Below are 19,087 nucleotides of genomic sequence, written 5' to 3' on the forward strand. Positions count from 1 at the left end.
ATACGTTATCCTAGTCGTTCACAATAAGTGCCTCCCGCCAAAGGCTGGAAGGGCATTTTATCCCCTCTACCACATAAAACCTCATATAATATTTATAATACACTCTGCTAAAGATACTTCAGATTTTGCATGAGTAACAAATGCCATTCTACTCTGCATGTGAAGTTATAACATGGTTACATCGTTAAACATACAAAAACCAAGACACAAAATAAAACAAGCAATGTCAAATTAGAATAGGGTTACATCACTGCACATCTAAAATCGCATACGAAAGAAATAAAATACATAATCAGATGTCAATACCCTGGAAATTTTTCAGGAGATCTTTCATCTGATCTTTACATTGTTCCAATTGTTTCCGTAAATCATACAGTCCTTCAAGCCGTGTTAAGGGCAGTGAATCACAAACACCAACTGACAGAAAGTGATTAATTTCCTGCAAAACAACATTTTGTATTAAGCACATAGAGCATGCAAATAAAGGCTTCAAGTAAAGAAGTGGCTCTCAGCAGTCCACAATGTTGATATTAACAGATGCAAAATAGGAATGGAGACCTACAAACATCTCAGTGTCTGAAAGTGGCAATAAAAGAATCAACTTTTCTAATTTAAATCTTTCTCAACTATGCCTACAGCTAGAAAATCGTTTTTCTTTGAAAGTTTGCATTACGAAAAACAATATGCCATGAGACACATTTAAAAATGTAATTACCTCCAAAAGAGAATATGGTCCTTTACTGTATTTTATTTTCTGTTGAGTTGCTCGCAAATCTTTAAAAGCAGGATACTCAGGAAAAGGATCTAAGCTTTTGATCGCTTGGTACAGATTTTCATTATCCTTATTATCTATCACCAGATACTTCAACAAGCCTACGACCTGAACATAAAAAGTAAATAAAAACCAAAACAAAAGACAGATAAACATTTATGAGCCGTATTTCTTATTCAAGTTATAAAGTTTGTAGTTCTCCAAATTCCATTAAATAGAATTCTATAAAAAATGGTAATATAATTTACTTAACACCGTTAAAAATCATAAAATGCTTATAGGCTTGGGATAATCACAGCTATATTCTAAAATGGTGAGGCATTTTTGCTACTCCCCCTCCCAAACAGACATCAAAGCTTTTAAGATTACAGCCTGCAGTTTTATCCTGTCTTTCCACGAAGCTGATTTCAAATACTAGCCAATACGATCGCTACAATATTGGCAGTGACTTAGCAACACACTGCACCCAAGCAGTCCTTCTGAAGTTATTAGGACTTTATTATTCTTACTAATTAAAGTGCTGGTAATTTGAAATCCAGACAAACGCCTAAATATCACAATTTACTGCCCAAATCACTGAACTCTAGCAGAATTTGTTTTACAATAGATCTACAACTTGAATAAATGCTTGCTACAGGGGTACCATGCTTTCTTTGCAAAAACATTGCTTTTACGCTTTACTTAAAAATCAATGCAATTGCATATTCAATCCAGGCAGATTTGAGGAGTCTACAATCTAAATTAGGAGGTTTGTACTTGGATACTTGTATTTACCTAAAAATTATTAACTAGCCTCCATTAAATGCTAGAAGGAAAATAAAGGGAAGAAACTGAAAAGTGATCACTGGAGGAAGGACTTCCCTGCAGGAGTATGATATGAGAAGGTTTCACAATTGGTATCAGTTCCAATTCAGAGAAATTTCTGCCCTCCTCACTTTGTTTCTGCCCAGGGATGCCCTCGCATACAAATTATCACCAGAAGGAAAACAAGGCTTGTCACACAACAGAAACTACTTAATTTCTCTTTTAAGGCCTATGTGCTACATTTTTTTAATGGTAATTTGTTAAATAAACAGCTGAACTACTGAAATCTGTTCTTTGCATGTATTTCCTCTTTGTCCTCCAGACCTCCAAAGGTCTTCATCATCTTCCTGAGAAATCACCCACAGAGTTATGTAGGTAATTGCTTGGCTATTCGATGTGCTTGTACTGATTAGCTCGCCATCACCAGCAGTTTAGCAATGCCTATGTTCTTTCTCTCTTTTCCTTAGCGGTACCAGTGATTTGGTGTCTCTACTCAACTAAGGTAACAATTTTTCTGAAACTTCCCCTGAAGGTTGTAAACCTCTTTCAGATTTGACTGAAAAAAGCACACAGATTCAAAGCAGACATAAAAGACATTACAACAGCATTAAAGCTCTTAAAGAAATCTGATTTTTTATAGACTAAGTAAATAGAGAATTAGAAAGTAAGTGATACAGTAATCTCAGCAATTATGATACAAATACATTTCAATCACTGTTTAAAGCTGTAGAAATCAAATATGAAATACAGTATTTGTCAAAATAGAAGTACCAAAAGAAAAGACAGTTTTATTTAAAAACATCAAGGTATACTGTTACATCTCATATAGTACTTGTTATATAAATCTACACAGCATAGAAAAAAATGAATTAAAATTGAGCAGCCAACCATATCATGGACTGCATCAAAAGAAGTGTGGCCAGCAGGTCGAGGGATGGGATTCCGCCCCTCTACTCAGCTCTCGTGAGACCCCACCTGCAGTACTGTGATCAGCTCTGCTGGCCCCAACAGAAGAAGGACATGGAGCTGCTGGAGCAGGTCAAGGAGGGCCACAAAGATGATGAGAGGGCTGGAGCACCTCTGCTATGAAGACAGGCTGAGAGAGTTGGGGCTGTTCAGCCTGGAGAAGAGAAGGCTCTGGAGGCACCTTCTAGCAGCCTTCCGGTACCCAAAGGGGGCCTACAAAAAAGCTGGAGAGGGACTTTTTACAAGGGCATGTAGTGACAGGACAAGGGGCAATGGCTTTAAACTGAAAGAGGGGAGATTTCGATTAGATATAAGGATGAAATTCTTCTGACGGTGGTGAGGCACTGGAACAGGTTGTCAAGAGAAGCCATGGATGCCTCATCCGTGGAAATGTTCAAGGCCAGGCTGGATGAGGCTTTGAGCAACCTGGTCTAGTGGAAGGTGTCCCTGCCCATGGCAGGGGGTTGGAACTAGATGATCTTCAAGGTCCCTTCCAATCCAAACCATTCTATGATTCTATGACTACAGATACAGCTTTCATCACACTGAACATGAACTAAAAGCTCATAGATAAGGAATAAGCAGCAACTCAAAACTACCTGTTCCTGAATCTCAGGCTGGTCCATGGCAAGAGGTATTAGGGTTCCTACAATGACATGAAGATGGCTCTCTAGAGCATCATTACAACACGTAACCGCTGTGTGGCAAACATGATGAAGAAGATCACAACAGAGCGAAAAGCTGCGCATGGATATGTCTCTGATAATAACAGGTCTGTCATAGGAAACAAAAAAGTGAAATTAAAGAAATACAAATTGCCATTGTATTGGCAATACAAATTGCCATTGTAACTGTCTCAAGTATTAACCTATTATACAACAGGGAAGAATAGGGGAAAGGGGGAAATATAAATAAACTTTATAAGAGGAACTGATCTAAAATTTAAAATTTATCAACTCAATCAGCTCTAAGGATTTAGCTCAGGAGACACAGGACAATTAAAACACACAGAATTTACTGATCACCTTTAAAAACGGAGTAAAAAACTTAAAGAAAAAAATATTCCAAAAAGGAAAAAAAACCCACAAAACCAACCCAAAAAGGCTTTAAGATTATTATTTGCCAGAACAATGTTGAGAGAAACAGAACGAAGTGGAAAACACTTTCTCTGAACCCTCCTCTGTGTCACATAACCACTAGTTTAAAACAAAAAAAAAGATTTAGGTTACAAAGGACACCTAGGGATACCTAGTCTAGCTTCTTGCCTGAAGCAGTGTCAGCTTCAAAGTCAGATCAGGTTCTCAGGGTTTTGTTGAGCTGAACTCTGATACATTCCTTGGATGGAGAATGAAAAGCCTCTCTGAGCAACCTGCTCGAGTATTACACTATTCTCACTGTGAAAATCTTTTCCCTTATGTCCAAGGAGAATTTCCCATAAATTTCCCACATTGCAGCTTGGGCAGTGTTATCTCTTGTCCTTTCACTGTGCACTCTTAGAAAAAATCTGGCTCTACCTTCTCTGCAAGGTATCTTCCCCTCCAGGAACTGAAGAACAGAAATTAGATCAACTCCACTTATCCCCTTGGGGGTCTTCCACTCAACCCATCCCAGTTTGTCATTCTCTCTCATGTCCTGGCTGGACCAGCCTCACACTGGACCCAGTGGTCCTACTGCAGCTTCATAAGAATCAGAGGGGAATGACTACTTGGTAGCTACACTCTTGCCACCACAGTTCAGTAACACAGTCAGCCTTCAGTGATGACAGGCATGCTGATGACTCACCCACCTTGTCCTCCAAGACTCCTGGGTCCTCAGCTGCAAAGCTGCTTTCCAGCCAGTCAGCTCCCAAGCCTGCACTCATGCATGGGGTTATTCCATCCCAGGTGAAAGACTTAGGGGCTGTCTTTGTACAACTTTACAATGCACCTGTTGTCCTGCTCCTACAGCCAGATGAGGTCCCTCTGAATGGCAGATTGCCCTACAGCGCATCAACTGTCCCCACCCCAGATCAGTGTCGATCGCCATAATAAGTCTCATAATGATGGCATTTACCATAAAATCCACACCCCTCTTCAATAACTCAGGGTACGAAACGCTTCCGACAAGCAAAGCAACCAACTTGCACGTAAACTCAATGACATTTAGGTGAACAACTGTCTTGGAAATCCAAAGCTAAACCTCAAGTAAGAAAATAACTCTAGTCCTTATAAAAGATAAGATCTTCTGCTTAAATCCTAAGCCTGATGAAGAACCAGTTTTCTCCATCTGAAGACAAGCTAAGGTAACATGTACCGATTCTCACTCATTTTGCTTGCTACTTATGGGTGAGAATGTAAATGCCAATACTCTTTATTCACTCAATAAGCACATTTTATTTGCTTACTTTGCACTTAACTCCACCATTTGAATTTTTCTCCCATATCCTTTAAATCCTCAAACACCCTTTCTGTCATCAAAATCTCCCAATACTTCTTATTTCTACAATTTAGTAGCCTATTATAGATAGAAAATTCTGCAGTATAGTGAACATTTAAATACGAGGATAACACAAAACATTCTATATTTTAGTACAAGTTCTAAATTTAAATTCCAAACTTGCCAAAGAAAGGCAATTTAATTTTTTCTTTCAGCAAATTTCAACTGTTTCTACAAATGACATAACATCTACTAGCAATACTGAAATGTAAAGCTACAAGAACTAGGGAGCACAGACAGGAAAAACAAGATTTAATTACCATATTTACCTGCTATTGATGTGGTGAATCAGGGTGTAAATTACATCTCGGAGGACAAAAGCCCATGCTCCTCCTAAACCATCTTTTATCTCTTTAAGTAACAGACTAACAAACAAGTGATAAATTGTAAGAACTCTGTGTTTCTTGTAAACGTTGTTTGTATCTGAGGCATGCTTACAGAGGGCTAGAAGAATCTTCTGGAACGAATCCTAAAAATCAATAAACTGAGTAAAAAAACAATTCATAATAACAATACAGATTTACTTTTTATCAACAAAAAAACTTAAGTGACAGAGATATATATATTTTAAAATACATAGATAAAAAGGGTTTATTATTTTTCTGCTTTAAATAAACAAAAGACCTACATAGAAACAAATTTTCCAAGCAGGACTATAAGCCCCACACTTCCTAATTTTCTTTTTTCTTTTTTTTTTCCCCCTACATGAAAAACATTATGTATATTTTTCAGAAAATCAAACAGTTAAAGTAGTTTTCACCAGCAGAAGAAACATCAAATAAAAACCATTAAAACACCAGGTAGTTTTTCAATCCATATTCTTTCAAACATAATGTTCATATGTACAAAATATATTATTTCATCGAATATATCAATACAGATTGTAACTGTTAAAACTGTAAAATTAAAAAAAAAAGTAACTATCTTAAAGTACTAGGCAGGTCGTGTTATATTTCAAAGAATTTATTCCACTGGCTGGCAATATTAACTTTTACACTCACAAGATTTAGACAAATATGGTCCAGAAAAAGTTTTTTTTCCTTATTTTTAGATTATTCAAGGATAGGCAAAGTAAGTTGTTGACACCACGTACAACAAAATGGCATAAACTTTGAAAAGACACACTTACAAGGAAAGATGTTACAAGACAGTAGTATGTTTATGATTTATTGCAAGGACTGAGTAATTTTATATGCCTTCATGTTTGCCTGAACTGAATTTAACAACTGAAAATCAAATGTCTAAAAATACCACAGACTATAAAATTTGACACTGCCAGTTAGGGAAGTAAGCTTTAATATCTTAATTGTAGGTAGTATTTAGATAAATTTGCCCAAAAGTGATTATTTTAGAGTGTTCTTCAGACATATGCCAAAGAAATAAATTGCATCTAAATTGTGTCTGGTACACACGGATTTCCCCAAATTTTAAAATAATCCTCTCTATTCATCCATTATTTTATACGTATGCATGTAATAGTTCAAGCATGTAATTCTTCTAAGGTTACTGTGTCCCTGAACTTAGGACTTCTTCCATCTCAGAAGGCAAACAGAAGAACACACAGGTTTCTACGGTGGTATTTTTTGCTCATATATAAATAACAAAAATGTCTAATTAAACAAAAATGTACCTATAAAAGAAATTTTATATTCTACAGAAAATCATCATTACATACTTACAGGGCTTTTAGAAAGAACTGCTACAAGACTCTTCAATTTGCTTTTATGACAGTTGCTAATATAGTCCAAGGTTGCCTTAATCACATAAGCTGGAAAATGAGGAGGATTAGGAGCAGGATCTAGTTCCCTAAATGAATAAAAAACAGATTTATTTTTTTTCCGTCCCCAAATCAAAACCCATGTATTAAATAAAGTAAATTTCATTGAATAAAAACGTAATTCCTGGGAAATCTTTGCTGCTTTCAGTGAGTAAGAAGCACTGAAAGCATCCAGCAGAGTGGCATACATCTTATTTTTAGCTATCTGTTGTCCCTCTATTGCAGCTTTCTAAGTTGTACTTTCTTAACATTCTTTTATGATTTTTTGAAAGATCATATTGCTAAAAACCCACACATTTGTCCCACCTAAGGTACTTTGCAGGAAAATCTAACTGCAAGTCACGGACAAAGCTTCTGCATTATGTAATTATGGGAACAATTTGGTTGAGAAAGAAGTAATAATGAATCTCCCCATTATAAAAAAAGGGTAGTCACCTTTTCTGGGACCTCAAAAAGAAATGCACCAGGATAGTAACAAAACCACAAAACCTAACTTTCATCACTCTTATCCTTACCACTTCCTTCTTAGAAAGAAAAACTTTGGTTACAGCAGACACCACGGTCTGTTAACAAACTCACTGAAACAAATTTCTTTTATAAAAGTTCTGAAATCCTCAGCCATTTAACTTTTGGTTAGCAGATTTTCATAGAAATGCTTTTGTTTCTTTCAACTTTATATCTCTACAATAGAAATATCTTTTTCAATATCTTCAGAACGTGTAATGTTTTTCTAAATAGTTTGTATCTAAACACGAAAATTTGGAAAATTATTTCCAGATATAATTATGCAAACAGTGATATTTTTAGGACAACAACAAAGACTGAAAAGCTTATTAACATGAAGATATTGATGCCATTAGACTATTTCTATTAATTAGGAATTCATTTATTTGGGATTGCTTAAGTGATCTCCTTACCAAAGGCAAGAGCTGCACCTACAAGAACTGTTAAGAAACAGGCCACTTTGCTTCTCGGTGACTTCTAAATATTTAAAGACCTTTAAAAGAATCACTTTCATTTAGACATTAAAACCTGACCAATTTTACAGAGAGGGCAGTCCATCCAAATTTGAATTAATCTAAATTGGCATTGCCATAGTCCATGCCATGGGCATTCTCTTGCCCACCCATTCATTCTTTCAAATGAAGTACTACAGAGCTCCTCCTTACTGATACTGGGGAATAACTATGCCACCACTAATGACAATAAAATCTTTTAATTCTCAACTTCAATGCCACCTCTTCTGAACATCTGAAGGGCACGTTTAATGCACAATGTTATACAAACACACTCAGCATTTAGAAAATCTACAAACACATACCTTATATATTTGCTTAGATGAGCTCCTTCTACTGTGGTATCAGGTGGTTCATGCAAGGTCATCAACAGTTCAACCACAATCTCTGGTAAGTTATTATGAGACAAATTGTCAATTTGCTAGAAGAAGAAAAATAGTGTTTTAATAAGAAAAAATATTTGGGCTAAAATAATTTAACATTTCCTTTCCTTTTGAGAATCCTCATTTTTTTTTCTGTCTGGATTCTTTCTTTGTTCAATTATCCATGACATACAACTAATTCAGAAATTAAGCCTGGTTAAGCCTTATCTATTGGAGTCACAGGTAGAACAATTTACTTTCCTACAGTATCTGGAAAAAAAAAAAGTTTAATTTTACTACTAGTTCTGAATATAGAGTCTGCCTCTGGGAAAGATGGCTCCTCATAAAGCATTAGCAAAATATTTTAAGAGGAAAACATGACTTACTTAAACAGATACATGACAGGAAAACTCAGGGTTGTATAACGAACAGTAAAATTTTTTTTTATTACATTCTGCAAAAAATTGTACTTCAACTGCCTGAAAGCTTCTATTGAATAGATACTTGCAAACCTTGGGATAAAAATTTGACTAGTTTGGCTTTATTAAAATAAAAATTTTGCACGTATAAACTTGAACTATTTATATTTTTACACAATATATAAAAGTTTCTCTCAGGTCTGTTAAATGCCATAGAACTCAAGTCACACATTTAAAAAACAGATACCTGTTTTCCTAAGCAGCTTTCATCCTTAAGCATGTCGTAAACTTTAAAAGCTGTCTCTCTTTGCTCTGCTACTTCACTCTTTCCATGGCTTTCACAGGCAAAATATGGGAGGATATTCACAAGTATCTTTGGAAAACAGTCTGCTAGAACCTGCCTCCAGTCTTTTTCGATCTTGTTGGCAAGTGATTTCACATCTTCAAACTGACTTCTAATCACCAGATGTGGAACCAAAACTTCATAACAAGACCTAGACGTAGTAAATACATTTCCAGAATGCCCTTGAATTAGATTTTTAAAAAAGTCTCCAGTATAATATAGCAAATACCACTCCTCTACTGCATAACTAAACTTGTAATTATTGTTTATCTAATGCTATACAAAAAAATCTACCAGTATAAATATACACAAGATACTTGGAATACATTTTAAAAGCTCTCAATATATTCTCTTACAACAAAATTCTGATGCATTACCGCATTTAGAAATTTGAAATTCTGTGTCATAACTTTAAATAAATCTAAATAAACTGCTTTCATATAGCAATCTTACCTGTAGAATTCCTCAAGGCTTGTATAGTTCAAAAGAACATAAGGAAAAGCAGACAGGCTATATCCACTGTCATTTATTTTCAGCCATTCCATCACCAAATAGTCTAAATGTGATGTCATGAAGTCTTCTAAGCTTTTGTAGCCAAAAATGTCAGATACTTTTTTCAAAACCTGTGCATGAAATAGGATAGCAGAAATGGCACGGAGAGTACATTACACTATGACAAACTGACAGTACTACACCTCAGTGTCCCTCCCCCCAGAGCCTTTTAATGAATATTTGTGCAACTCAGCTTCTATTTAGCATAAGCAGTTTTTTTATTATTTGTATTGCTGTATCTCAGAAGAATGCAATCAAGGACTACAACTACCTGGTATGAGGTGGTATGCAAAGAAAGGACAGCCAGTACACATTTTGCAGGGTAGAGAATGTGTGTAAAAACAGGAGGCAACAAATAGAAAGGAAGGATAAAAAGGAGAGAACACACCTAAATATAAAACGGAATTTTATACTTGCCTTTTTCACAAGGTGAGGTTCTAATCCATTCTCTTTCACAGACTGGCAAATAGCAAACAAAGCTTGCTTTTCACAGACCGGACTGCAGCACAGAACCATGGTTATAAGCATCAGCAAAACTGCTTTTCCATTACACTGTTTGTCCAAAAGATCTTCAGGACTTGCATCACCCCTCACCTTCAATAAGAAACAATGAAGAAGTGATATAAATGTTCTGTTAAAGCAAACCTCTAATTAACAAATGAGCATAAATAATTTAAAATTAAAGGCATTGACATAAATACTGCTGAAAATCTTGCGTTGTTTTCTTAAAGATTACCTCCCCCAGCTGTCTGCTCCAGTCCTCAACCATAAGTTACTGCCTCCAGCACGCTAGCACATGTGCCAATACCTCATACCCTTCAGTTCATGTTATAGTATCGGCAATTTAAACAAAGGCAAAGCACTGAACAGAGAAATGATGGAGGCGCTGACAAGACAAGCCTCCTTTTTGTTCCTCCCTGATAGATACAGGAAAAAACTGTCTTGTAATTCAAATGCGGTTCTTCTCCTATTAAGGCATGGTGTTGATAAGTTATGAATATTGAATAAAAGTAACAAGGAACTACAATGAAAGGGTGGAAGCAAATAGAGAACAGCAAGATGAGGTGACAGACCAGGGAGCCAAGGCAACAGAGAAATGAGATGAGATGACAAAGGGCTGGAGGTGACAGTATAGAGAGATTAAATGAGATGACAGAGAAATGAGGCCTCAGCAGCGAGTCCAAGCTACAAGACAGTAGGCAAAGGGAACAGAGAGAAAACACAGCAGAGAGATGACATGCAGATAGATAATAGTGTGACAGAAAAAAAAAAGGAAAACGTAGATGACTTAGCATGGTAGTAAGGAAGGAGAAAGAGTGAAAGACATTAATAGGAAAATTAATAGTTAAAGAAATTCCACAGTAATATACACCACTGCATTTCCAGTCACTGCACCAAAGTAAAACTTGTCCTTCATGTGAAGTTTCTTCCGAATAGTTTAATTTTGCAAGCAAATTTTGGTTTTGAGAAAGCCACTGCTCTAAATACCACTGGAAACATGATCTCACCGACCTTTACAAAACTCATTTTACACTATGTAAACACATAATTTGAATTTACATTGCCTCTTACTCACTATTTATATGTTGTCTAGAATACTGAGGCTCCATTTTTCTTTGATTTGTAAGTTTTACAGTACTGAAACCCACAACAACAAATAGTATGATACAGAACAGCAGACTGGAACATACAGTGAAAAAATTTACTAACTTCTAATGTGGGCAAAACAGTGACTGACTGGATGTACAAGGAACTTCCTGACTAACACCTTGTTTCATCACCTAACATTATCAGAAGTCCAGAAGAATTCATGTTCTTGGAAAACTAAACATGATCATTTTAAAAATCATCTTATTCATAAGATGAAAACTAGACAAAACTAATGACTGGATGTTGGTACCAGATTTCTCATTCCTTCCTGAACTCTGAGATACGCGTTCTCAAAAGCCTTTTGCTGGAGCTTCAAGGGAAGAGGTTTTGACATTCCAGAAGAATCTCGCTGTTTCACATCTTGAAACAAACTTCAAAAAAAGAACAATAATTATTAGCGTAACAGTCTACAGAACTACTGCATATTGTGCAAATCAAATAATAGTAAGATTCTGATTTTCTGAATATCTATTTCTTCTTAACTTGCTTGTACAGCAGTCTTTCCTCTCCCTCAAATATTACCATTAACACTAAGAATATCTGTTGGGGCGAAAGGGTGAAGAATAGTCTGAAAACATATAAAAGTTTCCCAATCCCTGCAAGTGCAGGAAATAAAACTTCAGTTGTTCATCATGATGGAACATTTCGTGTCATTGAGTACCTCGGAAACATATTTATTGAATAGCTGCATATGTAAAAAGAGTTTCTTAAAGAATTTATTTTTTGTAGATAAAGGCTGAATCTTCTTTGCTCTTGCAAGAAAAATGGAACACCACAGTGCATCAGACCAAACATTACTCTAGCCATTTCTAGATAGCAGATACCTAAGAAAGATCACCATATGCTTGCCTTGTATACACAATAATTCCTTGAATATAACATTTGACCACAGGTGACCTAGGCAGATCATGAGTTAGAAGCGGTGACCATATTTACTATCCTTCAACTATTTCCTCTCTTGTGAATTTATTGCTTTTTGAACCCCTGTAAACATCCAGACAGTTGAAAGTAGTAGGGTAACACTCAGGATAACTGAATGTTGTACAAAGTAAAACATTTTTTCTTAAAATCTTGAACCTGTTAGAGCTCCACTTGATGTCCCCTAGTCTTTAAACTGGAAAAGACTGCCAATCTTCATTTGGTTCCGCTTCAGATTTGTAGTGTTATGTCACACCTTCTGCAATTCAACTCTTTTTGTGCTGAAGGGCTCCAGTTTGTGCAACCAATAGTCGTGTATAAAGTGTTTCAGACTTTTGAACATCTCTCCTCTACTCCTATTCCAGTTCAATTGCATCCTTTTTGATGTATGGAGACAGAACTATATACAGTATTCAAAACACAGGGTCCTTTGAAAAGGTTTCTATGCCACACAATGTACCTGATCTATTTCTAGAGGATAAACAACTATTTCCTATTCAAGTTTTGCATAACAAATTTAGTGCAAAATTTGCTATCATACATAGTTTTTTTAATATATCTTTTTTATCTCTCTCTGTATATATATATATCTCACAACACAGGAGAACTGAAATGTAGACAAAGTTTGAACACCTTAACCAAAGTAACTGGGTAGGCTTTTATATTCTATCAATATTAAAGCCCCAGAAGTTCTAAAAAGAGCAGCTACACAGTAGCAAAAGTAACACGCAGTTAAGTGAAATGAAGCGTTATTCTTATAGTTAGAAAAAAGATCTACGTGATTACCTGGTGATCGACTTTGCAGCAAGTATGCGAACTTGATGGTGACTATCCGCGAGAAAACGTGGGAAAGCATCACTCACAGGTAGATCTTTATCTGCCACATTAAGGATCGCCCACTTGCAATGAGGATCGGCCTGAAGAAAAGTAGTATGTGGTTTAAAATATATAGACAACCTACAACGTAATAAACACTGATGTATGCAAAAGATATTTAGATATTAAGTACACCTTATGTACATACTTAACATGCCAGTGAATGTCAGAAAATCTGGGATTACCTCAAGCAGGGCTTTCACGCAGTTTAAAAGGGCCACTCTTACTGGTCCTGTGCATTTCCCTCCTTGAGCTAAATGCCTAAAATAAGGAAGATTTGAATAAAGGAAAGAGTTGCCAACAATTTTGAGAAAAAGTACAGCAAGTTCGTTTCTGCTGCTCACAGTTCATTCTTTTGTGCTCAACAGGCACGTTTGGGAGGATATGACGTTTTTATTGGTAATCTACAACTGTAAACAATATTCATTTTTGGTTGCTGAAGTTATCACTTGTTATAATTACTGATGCAATTCAGAGTATAATCGGTCTTTGTTAATATACAACAGTGTAGTATTTATTGTTCTAATACCATCTTAAAGACAATACGATTCTTTGCTACAAATATAACATGGCACAGAAAATCTGTAAAGTTAGGCGTTGGATAAAAGTACCACAGGATACCAACAACAAGACACAGAACAGCACTACAGTCTTCACACTAACGGCAAAGTTAAAATTTTTAGGCCCAACAGACTTCTGTATTAAATAGATAAAACATACCAAAAGGCTCCAACAACTGTCAAAAATTGTCCTTGGGCATCCCCTGTCTCTTCAGCATCTGTGTTGGACTGGGCCAACCCTACTGCTATAGGAAGCAAGTTATTTAGAATTACTTCACAAACTTCTTGATCTCGACGGTAGAGAGAACATACAGCACTGTAAAAGAAAGAAAAAATATCTTGAAACACTAAACAGTCCCCAAATCCTCTAGTTGTTGAACTAAAATAGCTGTAATACATGCTGAATAGTTTCTCTCTTACGAAAGAGGCCTAACAAGCATAAGAACATCGTCTTCAGGCAAGGGGTGTTCTTCAATAGGGAGCTCCTTCAAAAGGACCAAGTACTGAGGAATAAAAAAAAAAAAAAAAACAAAATGGAAAATAATATTTAAGAAAATAAGTAGACAAAAACTATAAAACATTTTCAGTAACTCTCACATGAAATCACTCAGCAAGGATACCAATTGTCAGCTCTTACATGTTAGACTGACCATCTTTTCATGCAAAGACTGTCACACTGTAATACGGCTGCTGAAATTTTGAGTTTTGGCAGTCAGAAATATTTCCTTTGTAAACTAAAACACAGACCCTAGTCTACTATAGAGATAATTTCTAGCTATTTAACAAATAATTAACGATACAGGCAAGATGTTTATATTCTCAACTCTTTATTTTTCTGGCTTACAAATTCTAACCGCTCTTTCCCTGATCACAGCACACTTCAAACCACTGGAAGTAGCTATTTTAATGTCTTCTCAGGGGACCGATGACAAGAGAAAGACAAGAATATACCACTGACGAGAATACACAAATTTAAAAACAATACAAATACAGAGGTAGATCTGCTGGAAGAAAAGCTCACACTCACCACGTGCAGATGCAATGGCTTAGCACTATCAAAGACGCTGCCATCGGTAAGCATCAACAGCTTCCTCCGTATATCAGAGGCTCGGAAGCTCACTGTCTGAACTTGGACTGTAGTTACACAAATGCATAAGAACCTCAGAATCTCAAGGAGAAGTAAATCCTGCTTTGTCAACTGTTCTTCAGCTAATGGGCTCAAAGCACCTGAAAATAAGATTTTAATGTAAGAAATGCTTCTCCAAGGACAATAAAAACATTTATAACATTCTAGGTCTTTACAAAAGTAATTCAAGTTCTCAGAATAGATAGAGTACTAGCAACCTTTAAGTTTATTTGTTATTAAGCAGCTACTGCATCAATAACAGCTTCTTAAATGTTTCCCACTTCTACAAAAGCCCTCTCTAAAACAGAGGCTTTTCATTTTATGTGCCCATATATGCAGCTGATCTCTCCATCAAAGTTACAATAAATTCAGTAAAACCATCTGCGTCTGTGTTCTTTTCTGTTGTTAACTATAACCTAGGATACATTTTAAACTATGGATTCAAAGCTTCCCCAAAATTGAAATTACGACAATTACTACTGTATTAATATCCTCATTGAAATGTCAGTTATAACCTAAACAAAATAGTTACAAATGTCATTTGTCTGTCACATTTAGAACTCCCGTAACTTTCTGCAGTCACAAGCTTTTTTTATTAGAATGATTCATCAGGTGGTTGGAGAAGTGTCTAAAGACACTTATTCAACTTGATGGTGAAAACAGACTAGCTGCTGTTTGTGGCATTAATGTAACACCCGATTTCCTTCTCATTCAATAATAAACAGAAGACACAGTTCTGATTAAAAACTAAGATACACATTATTTTAAGAAAGCATTCAAAACAAAAGAGAACGTAAGTACTTGTAGCACCCAACAGGAACAAACAGATGCACATTTCTGTCCCTCTGTAGGCCCAGACATATAAGAAAGATGATCTTGTGAAGAATGACTGATCAAGAAAAGGAGTGAAGTTAAACAGAAGTACTTCTAAGAAAATTAAGCACAGTCTAATGACAGACAGGTATCCTACAGACACACTTTCTAGTATCTTTGTCAAAATTTCTGCCTGAGTTTGAACAAGTTAACTAGCTTCTCTGCTTGCATTTTACTATTTGTAAAATAAAAAATAAACTTCTCCTTTCCAAATGAGCTAGAACACTTCATTAACATCTTTAAAACACTAATGAGGAAGACAAGAATTATTATCTATAAAGTATCTGGTTCAACCATTCCCTGCTTCAACTATTAATAAAGCAGCACAATTTTGTATCTCACTGTCATTCAAGCAAGGAGCAATCTGTAAAAACAAGCTTTTGCAAATAATATTGGACAGAGAGAAGACTTACCTGTTACATTTTGCATGTCACCAGATTCATTCGTATCACTGACGTCAGTCACTGAATGGTCATCAAATAGATCATCAGACACCTGGTTATCTACTTCCATTATGCTCTCTTCAGGATCATTCCCCGTTAGATCCACTTCTCCCAGTTCATTTGGTTTTCCAGTAAGTGTCATCTGATAAAAACACCACATCATTTTAAAGTTGGCTTTTAAGGACAAGAGAAACACCACAGGCATAATACAAGGAAAGACACTCCAGCTTCCCAGTAAACTAGAATGGGCAAAGGCAGTAAGGGCTACACTGAATTGATGAATTTCATCCTTTGTGATAAATGTTTCTTCTACACATGTGAATTGTTTGATTCGAACTATTCTCTTTAGGACATAAGCTTCCTAAGACAGACACTAGTCTGCGTTTTAGATAGTGCCAAGGACCTTGTTAGTATTTCAAAAGTATTTCTTACCTCTACAAGACACATTAGCTTCTCACTACAATTCATAATTACAGAGGGATGAAAGGAAGGCACATGACATTTTTGAGGGCACGCTAACGACTACTTTCCCTACCACACGACAAATTACCAGAAGGTAAGACTCTCAGCTTCTCACCTGAAAAGACAAAGGATTTTGCCTACCTAGATCTGACTACAGGACAATATGCCAAAACCAGAAGTTTGTGCTAAACACAGTCATGTGCCACCCTATTAGTTTTCTCAGTGAGAAAGGAGAGTCATCTACAGTTAGAAGATTTAATATCTATATAATAAACACCTTTAAAGAGTTTTAAGGCACAGAAGTCCATCAAACTACAAAATAAAAAGAAGCTTTTAAAACTTTACAAGTGCATTAAAGTTAAATGTCATGTGTTACAGAAATTCTTGCTGTGGCATAAAATCTGTATATACTTTTACTCTAATACAGTATTAAAAAAAACCGCTGATTTGTTGCTTAATGTGAGCTGGCACACTAACCTTGACCAATTGTTATCCATCTGCTCTCATTTCTCCCCTATGTCTGTGTTCAAACACTAAACAGAAATGTTTCCAGTTAGGAGTTTTCTATAAAACTCAATGTATTTTGATTTATTTTTTTCTGTAATAAGTATCTCATTTGGCTATCTCATCTTGCCTCCAAATTATTATACTGTAAAAACAATCCTCTCATAGTAAAGCACTGCTTTAGAAACAGACAGAAATGTACTTACCAGATTTTTGCAAATATCTACAAGATCATTCATAAATTTTGATGTCAACAAACGCAGGAATATATTAGACAGCATCTTATTAGCACTGTTCTGTAAGAAAGCAAGATGCACACACAGGTTAATTCATTTTTTTTCAGGTACCATATGTAGCATATTCAACTTTGATCTCATTAATGAAGAAAAAAAATATAAATTCTTTTATAAAATTTACCTTGGTACAATTGCATAAACATTTTGTACACTGCATTATCAAAGTCCTCAGTGAGTTGATCTGGGCATCTTCATTTAGTTTGTTTTTAGACTGAGCAATGCTTTCTCCAGCATAATGAATGAGAGACTAGTAAAAACACAACACAGTTAACATACCTCAGTTAAATTCCTTCATACATTGGCACATAATCACCACACATACAGAGACAAAAGGACATGATTCTCATTCAAACAGCTTTGATACCTATAGTGTGCATCAAGGAGTGAGAACCTTTTTTTCTCTTTGATTTTTGTTTCACTCATTCTGCTCCAGAAGTGATAAAAATATGGACTAGACCTGACTGAAACATTGATATTTTCATCACAAAAGAAAAATACAGCATCTCTCCATAATGTGTAAGTTCTGGGTTTCCATATTTAAGCAAGAAACCACCTCAGGTAGTAGTAATAGTAATAGTAGCTGTCTTCATACTGGTTTAAACCATGAAACGATTGTAACGAATTCCTGCATAAAAGACCTATAAATGAAAGGACTTGTTATCCTCTAAACAGTCCTCTGTCCACATGTCCATGATTATTTTAGTTTTTTTAAAGGGATGTCTCAGAAATGTATCAGTATTTGGAGTACCCTCCACTGCAAAATGGATGCATTAGTGAGCTGACAGAAATTCAGTGATCCCTCTCTTTCAGCAGCAGTAACATACTTAAACCTCTCTCAACTGCCTTTTTTAAGCAGAAACCAGTGGGGATATTCATGCTCTGAAAACGTGTCAATATGAATAGAATTTTAAAACTTATTTTACATGTAATGGTTTATTTCATATTTAATAGCTCCCAAACACATTGCTGCTTACCTTAGCGCTCTGGAACAACTCTGATTTAGGGGCATCCTCTTCTTTAAATATACCAGTGTAGCAATAGCAACCAAGAACACCAATCAAGAGACTGACACATCGGACAAGGTGTTCTGCAGCAACAACCTTAGACTAAATCAAATACACAGTATAAATACCAGTGGTTTATCATTAAACTCTTACACCAAAATACAGAACTCTTTAGAGTCTTTTAAATCCTTTTATATACAGATTTCACCATAATTAATGAAGATTTGCATCCCAGTGTTTTGCAATCACTAAAGAGGAATCTTAAAAAGATCTCTCTTTATCTGCCTAAATTATTTGGATCAAAGCAGGAGAAAGAGCAGACAAATAATTATTGTCTTACTTTCTCAGGAAAGGACCAAAAACCATTGCTATCATATTCTCGAGAAGCAGGTAGCTATAAAAAAAGATGTAAAAACTTATGCATACATGCCATTATTACAGATGCAAAACCAGGGAAAAGTGTTACAGCTCCTACTTGCCAATACCTTGTTTCAAATTTTGGTACTGCCTCTTTTGGCTCACCAAATATTACAGGACCTTAGCAGTGAAATGCAAGGGAGGCACACCCCTATACTAAAACCACAGCTCACCTGTCAAAGAGACTGGAAGTTTAAAAAGCCCACTGCTTTTGTTTTCACAAACTCTATACCATTTTGTGGTTGCTCTTCCTCTACAAGTCAAGATTCTTCTCCAAAGGAGAGATTCTGTGGTGTTTCAACAAGTGGAAGACAGATCACAGAATAATTCAGGCTGGAAGGGACCTCTGCAGGTCTCTGATCCAACCTCCCGCTCACAGCAGGGACAGCCCTAAGGTCAGAACAGGCTACTCCAGGCTTGATCCATCAGGGGTTGAAAACCTCCAAGGATGAAGACTGCATAACCTTTCGGG

At 35.9% G+C, this 19,087-nt stretch overlaps 1 protein-coding gene across 7 annotated transcripts in view; it reads right to left on the reverse strand.

The window, feature by feature from the left end:
* The window catches only part of ATM (ATM serine/threonine kinase), a 77,306-nt gene that overhangs the window by 42,950 nt on the left and 15,269 nt on the right, over positions 1-19,087 (reverse strand). For 5 of the 7 annotated variants that reach the window (XM_086621707.1, XM_086621686.1, XM_086621695.1 and 2 more), the window contains exons 13-31: positions 18,169-18,300; positions 17,316-17,441; positions 17,105-17,194; positions 15,903-16,074; positions 14,518-14,717; positions 13,911-13,993; positions 13,651-13,806; positions 13,116-13,191; positions 12,841-12,971; positions 11,387-11,507; positions 9,904-10,080; positions 9,388-9,557; positions 8,839-9,085; positions 8,116-8,231; positions 6,697-6,823; positions 5,287-5,486; positions 3,142-3,316; positions 716-880; positions 307-439 (exon numbers count right to left, since the gene is read on the reverse strand). In XM_086621707.1, the coding sequence (XP_086477833.1) occupies positions 307-439; positions 716-880; positions 3,142-3,316; positions 5,287-5,486; positions 6,697-6,823; positions 8,116-8,231; positions 8,839-9,085; positions 9,388-9,557; positions 9,904-10,080; positions 11,387-11,507; positions 12,841-12,971; positions 13,116-13,191; positions 13,651-13,806; positions 13,911-13,993; positions 14,518-14,717; positions 15,903-16,074; positions 17,105-17,194; positions 17,316-17,441; positions 18,169-18,300 (2,797 nt within the window). The remainder of the gene's footprint in view (positions 1-306; positions 440-715; positions 881-3,141; positions 3,317-5,286; positions 5,487-6,696; positions 6,824-8,115; positions 8,232-8,838; positions 9,086-9,387; positions 9,558-9,903; positions 10,081-11,386; positions 11,508-12,840; positions 12,972-13,115; positions 13,192-13,650; positions 13,807-13,910; positions 13,994-14,517; positions 14,718-15,902; positions 16,075-17,104; positions 17,195-17,315; positions 17,442-18,168; positions 18,301-19,087) is intronic. The other 2 variants (XM_086621701.1, XM_086621711.1) reach the window with 2 other exon arrangements.

The sequence above is a fragment of the Tauraco erythrolophus genome, chromosome 1 (genome assembly GCF_009769465.1).
Source record: "Tauraco erythrolophus isolate bTauEry1 chromosome 1, bTauEry1.pri, whole genome shotgun sequence".
Lineage (NCBI taxonomy): Eukaryota > Metazoa > Chordata > Aves > Musophagiformes > Musophagidae > Tauraco > Tauraco erythrolophus.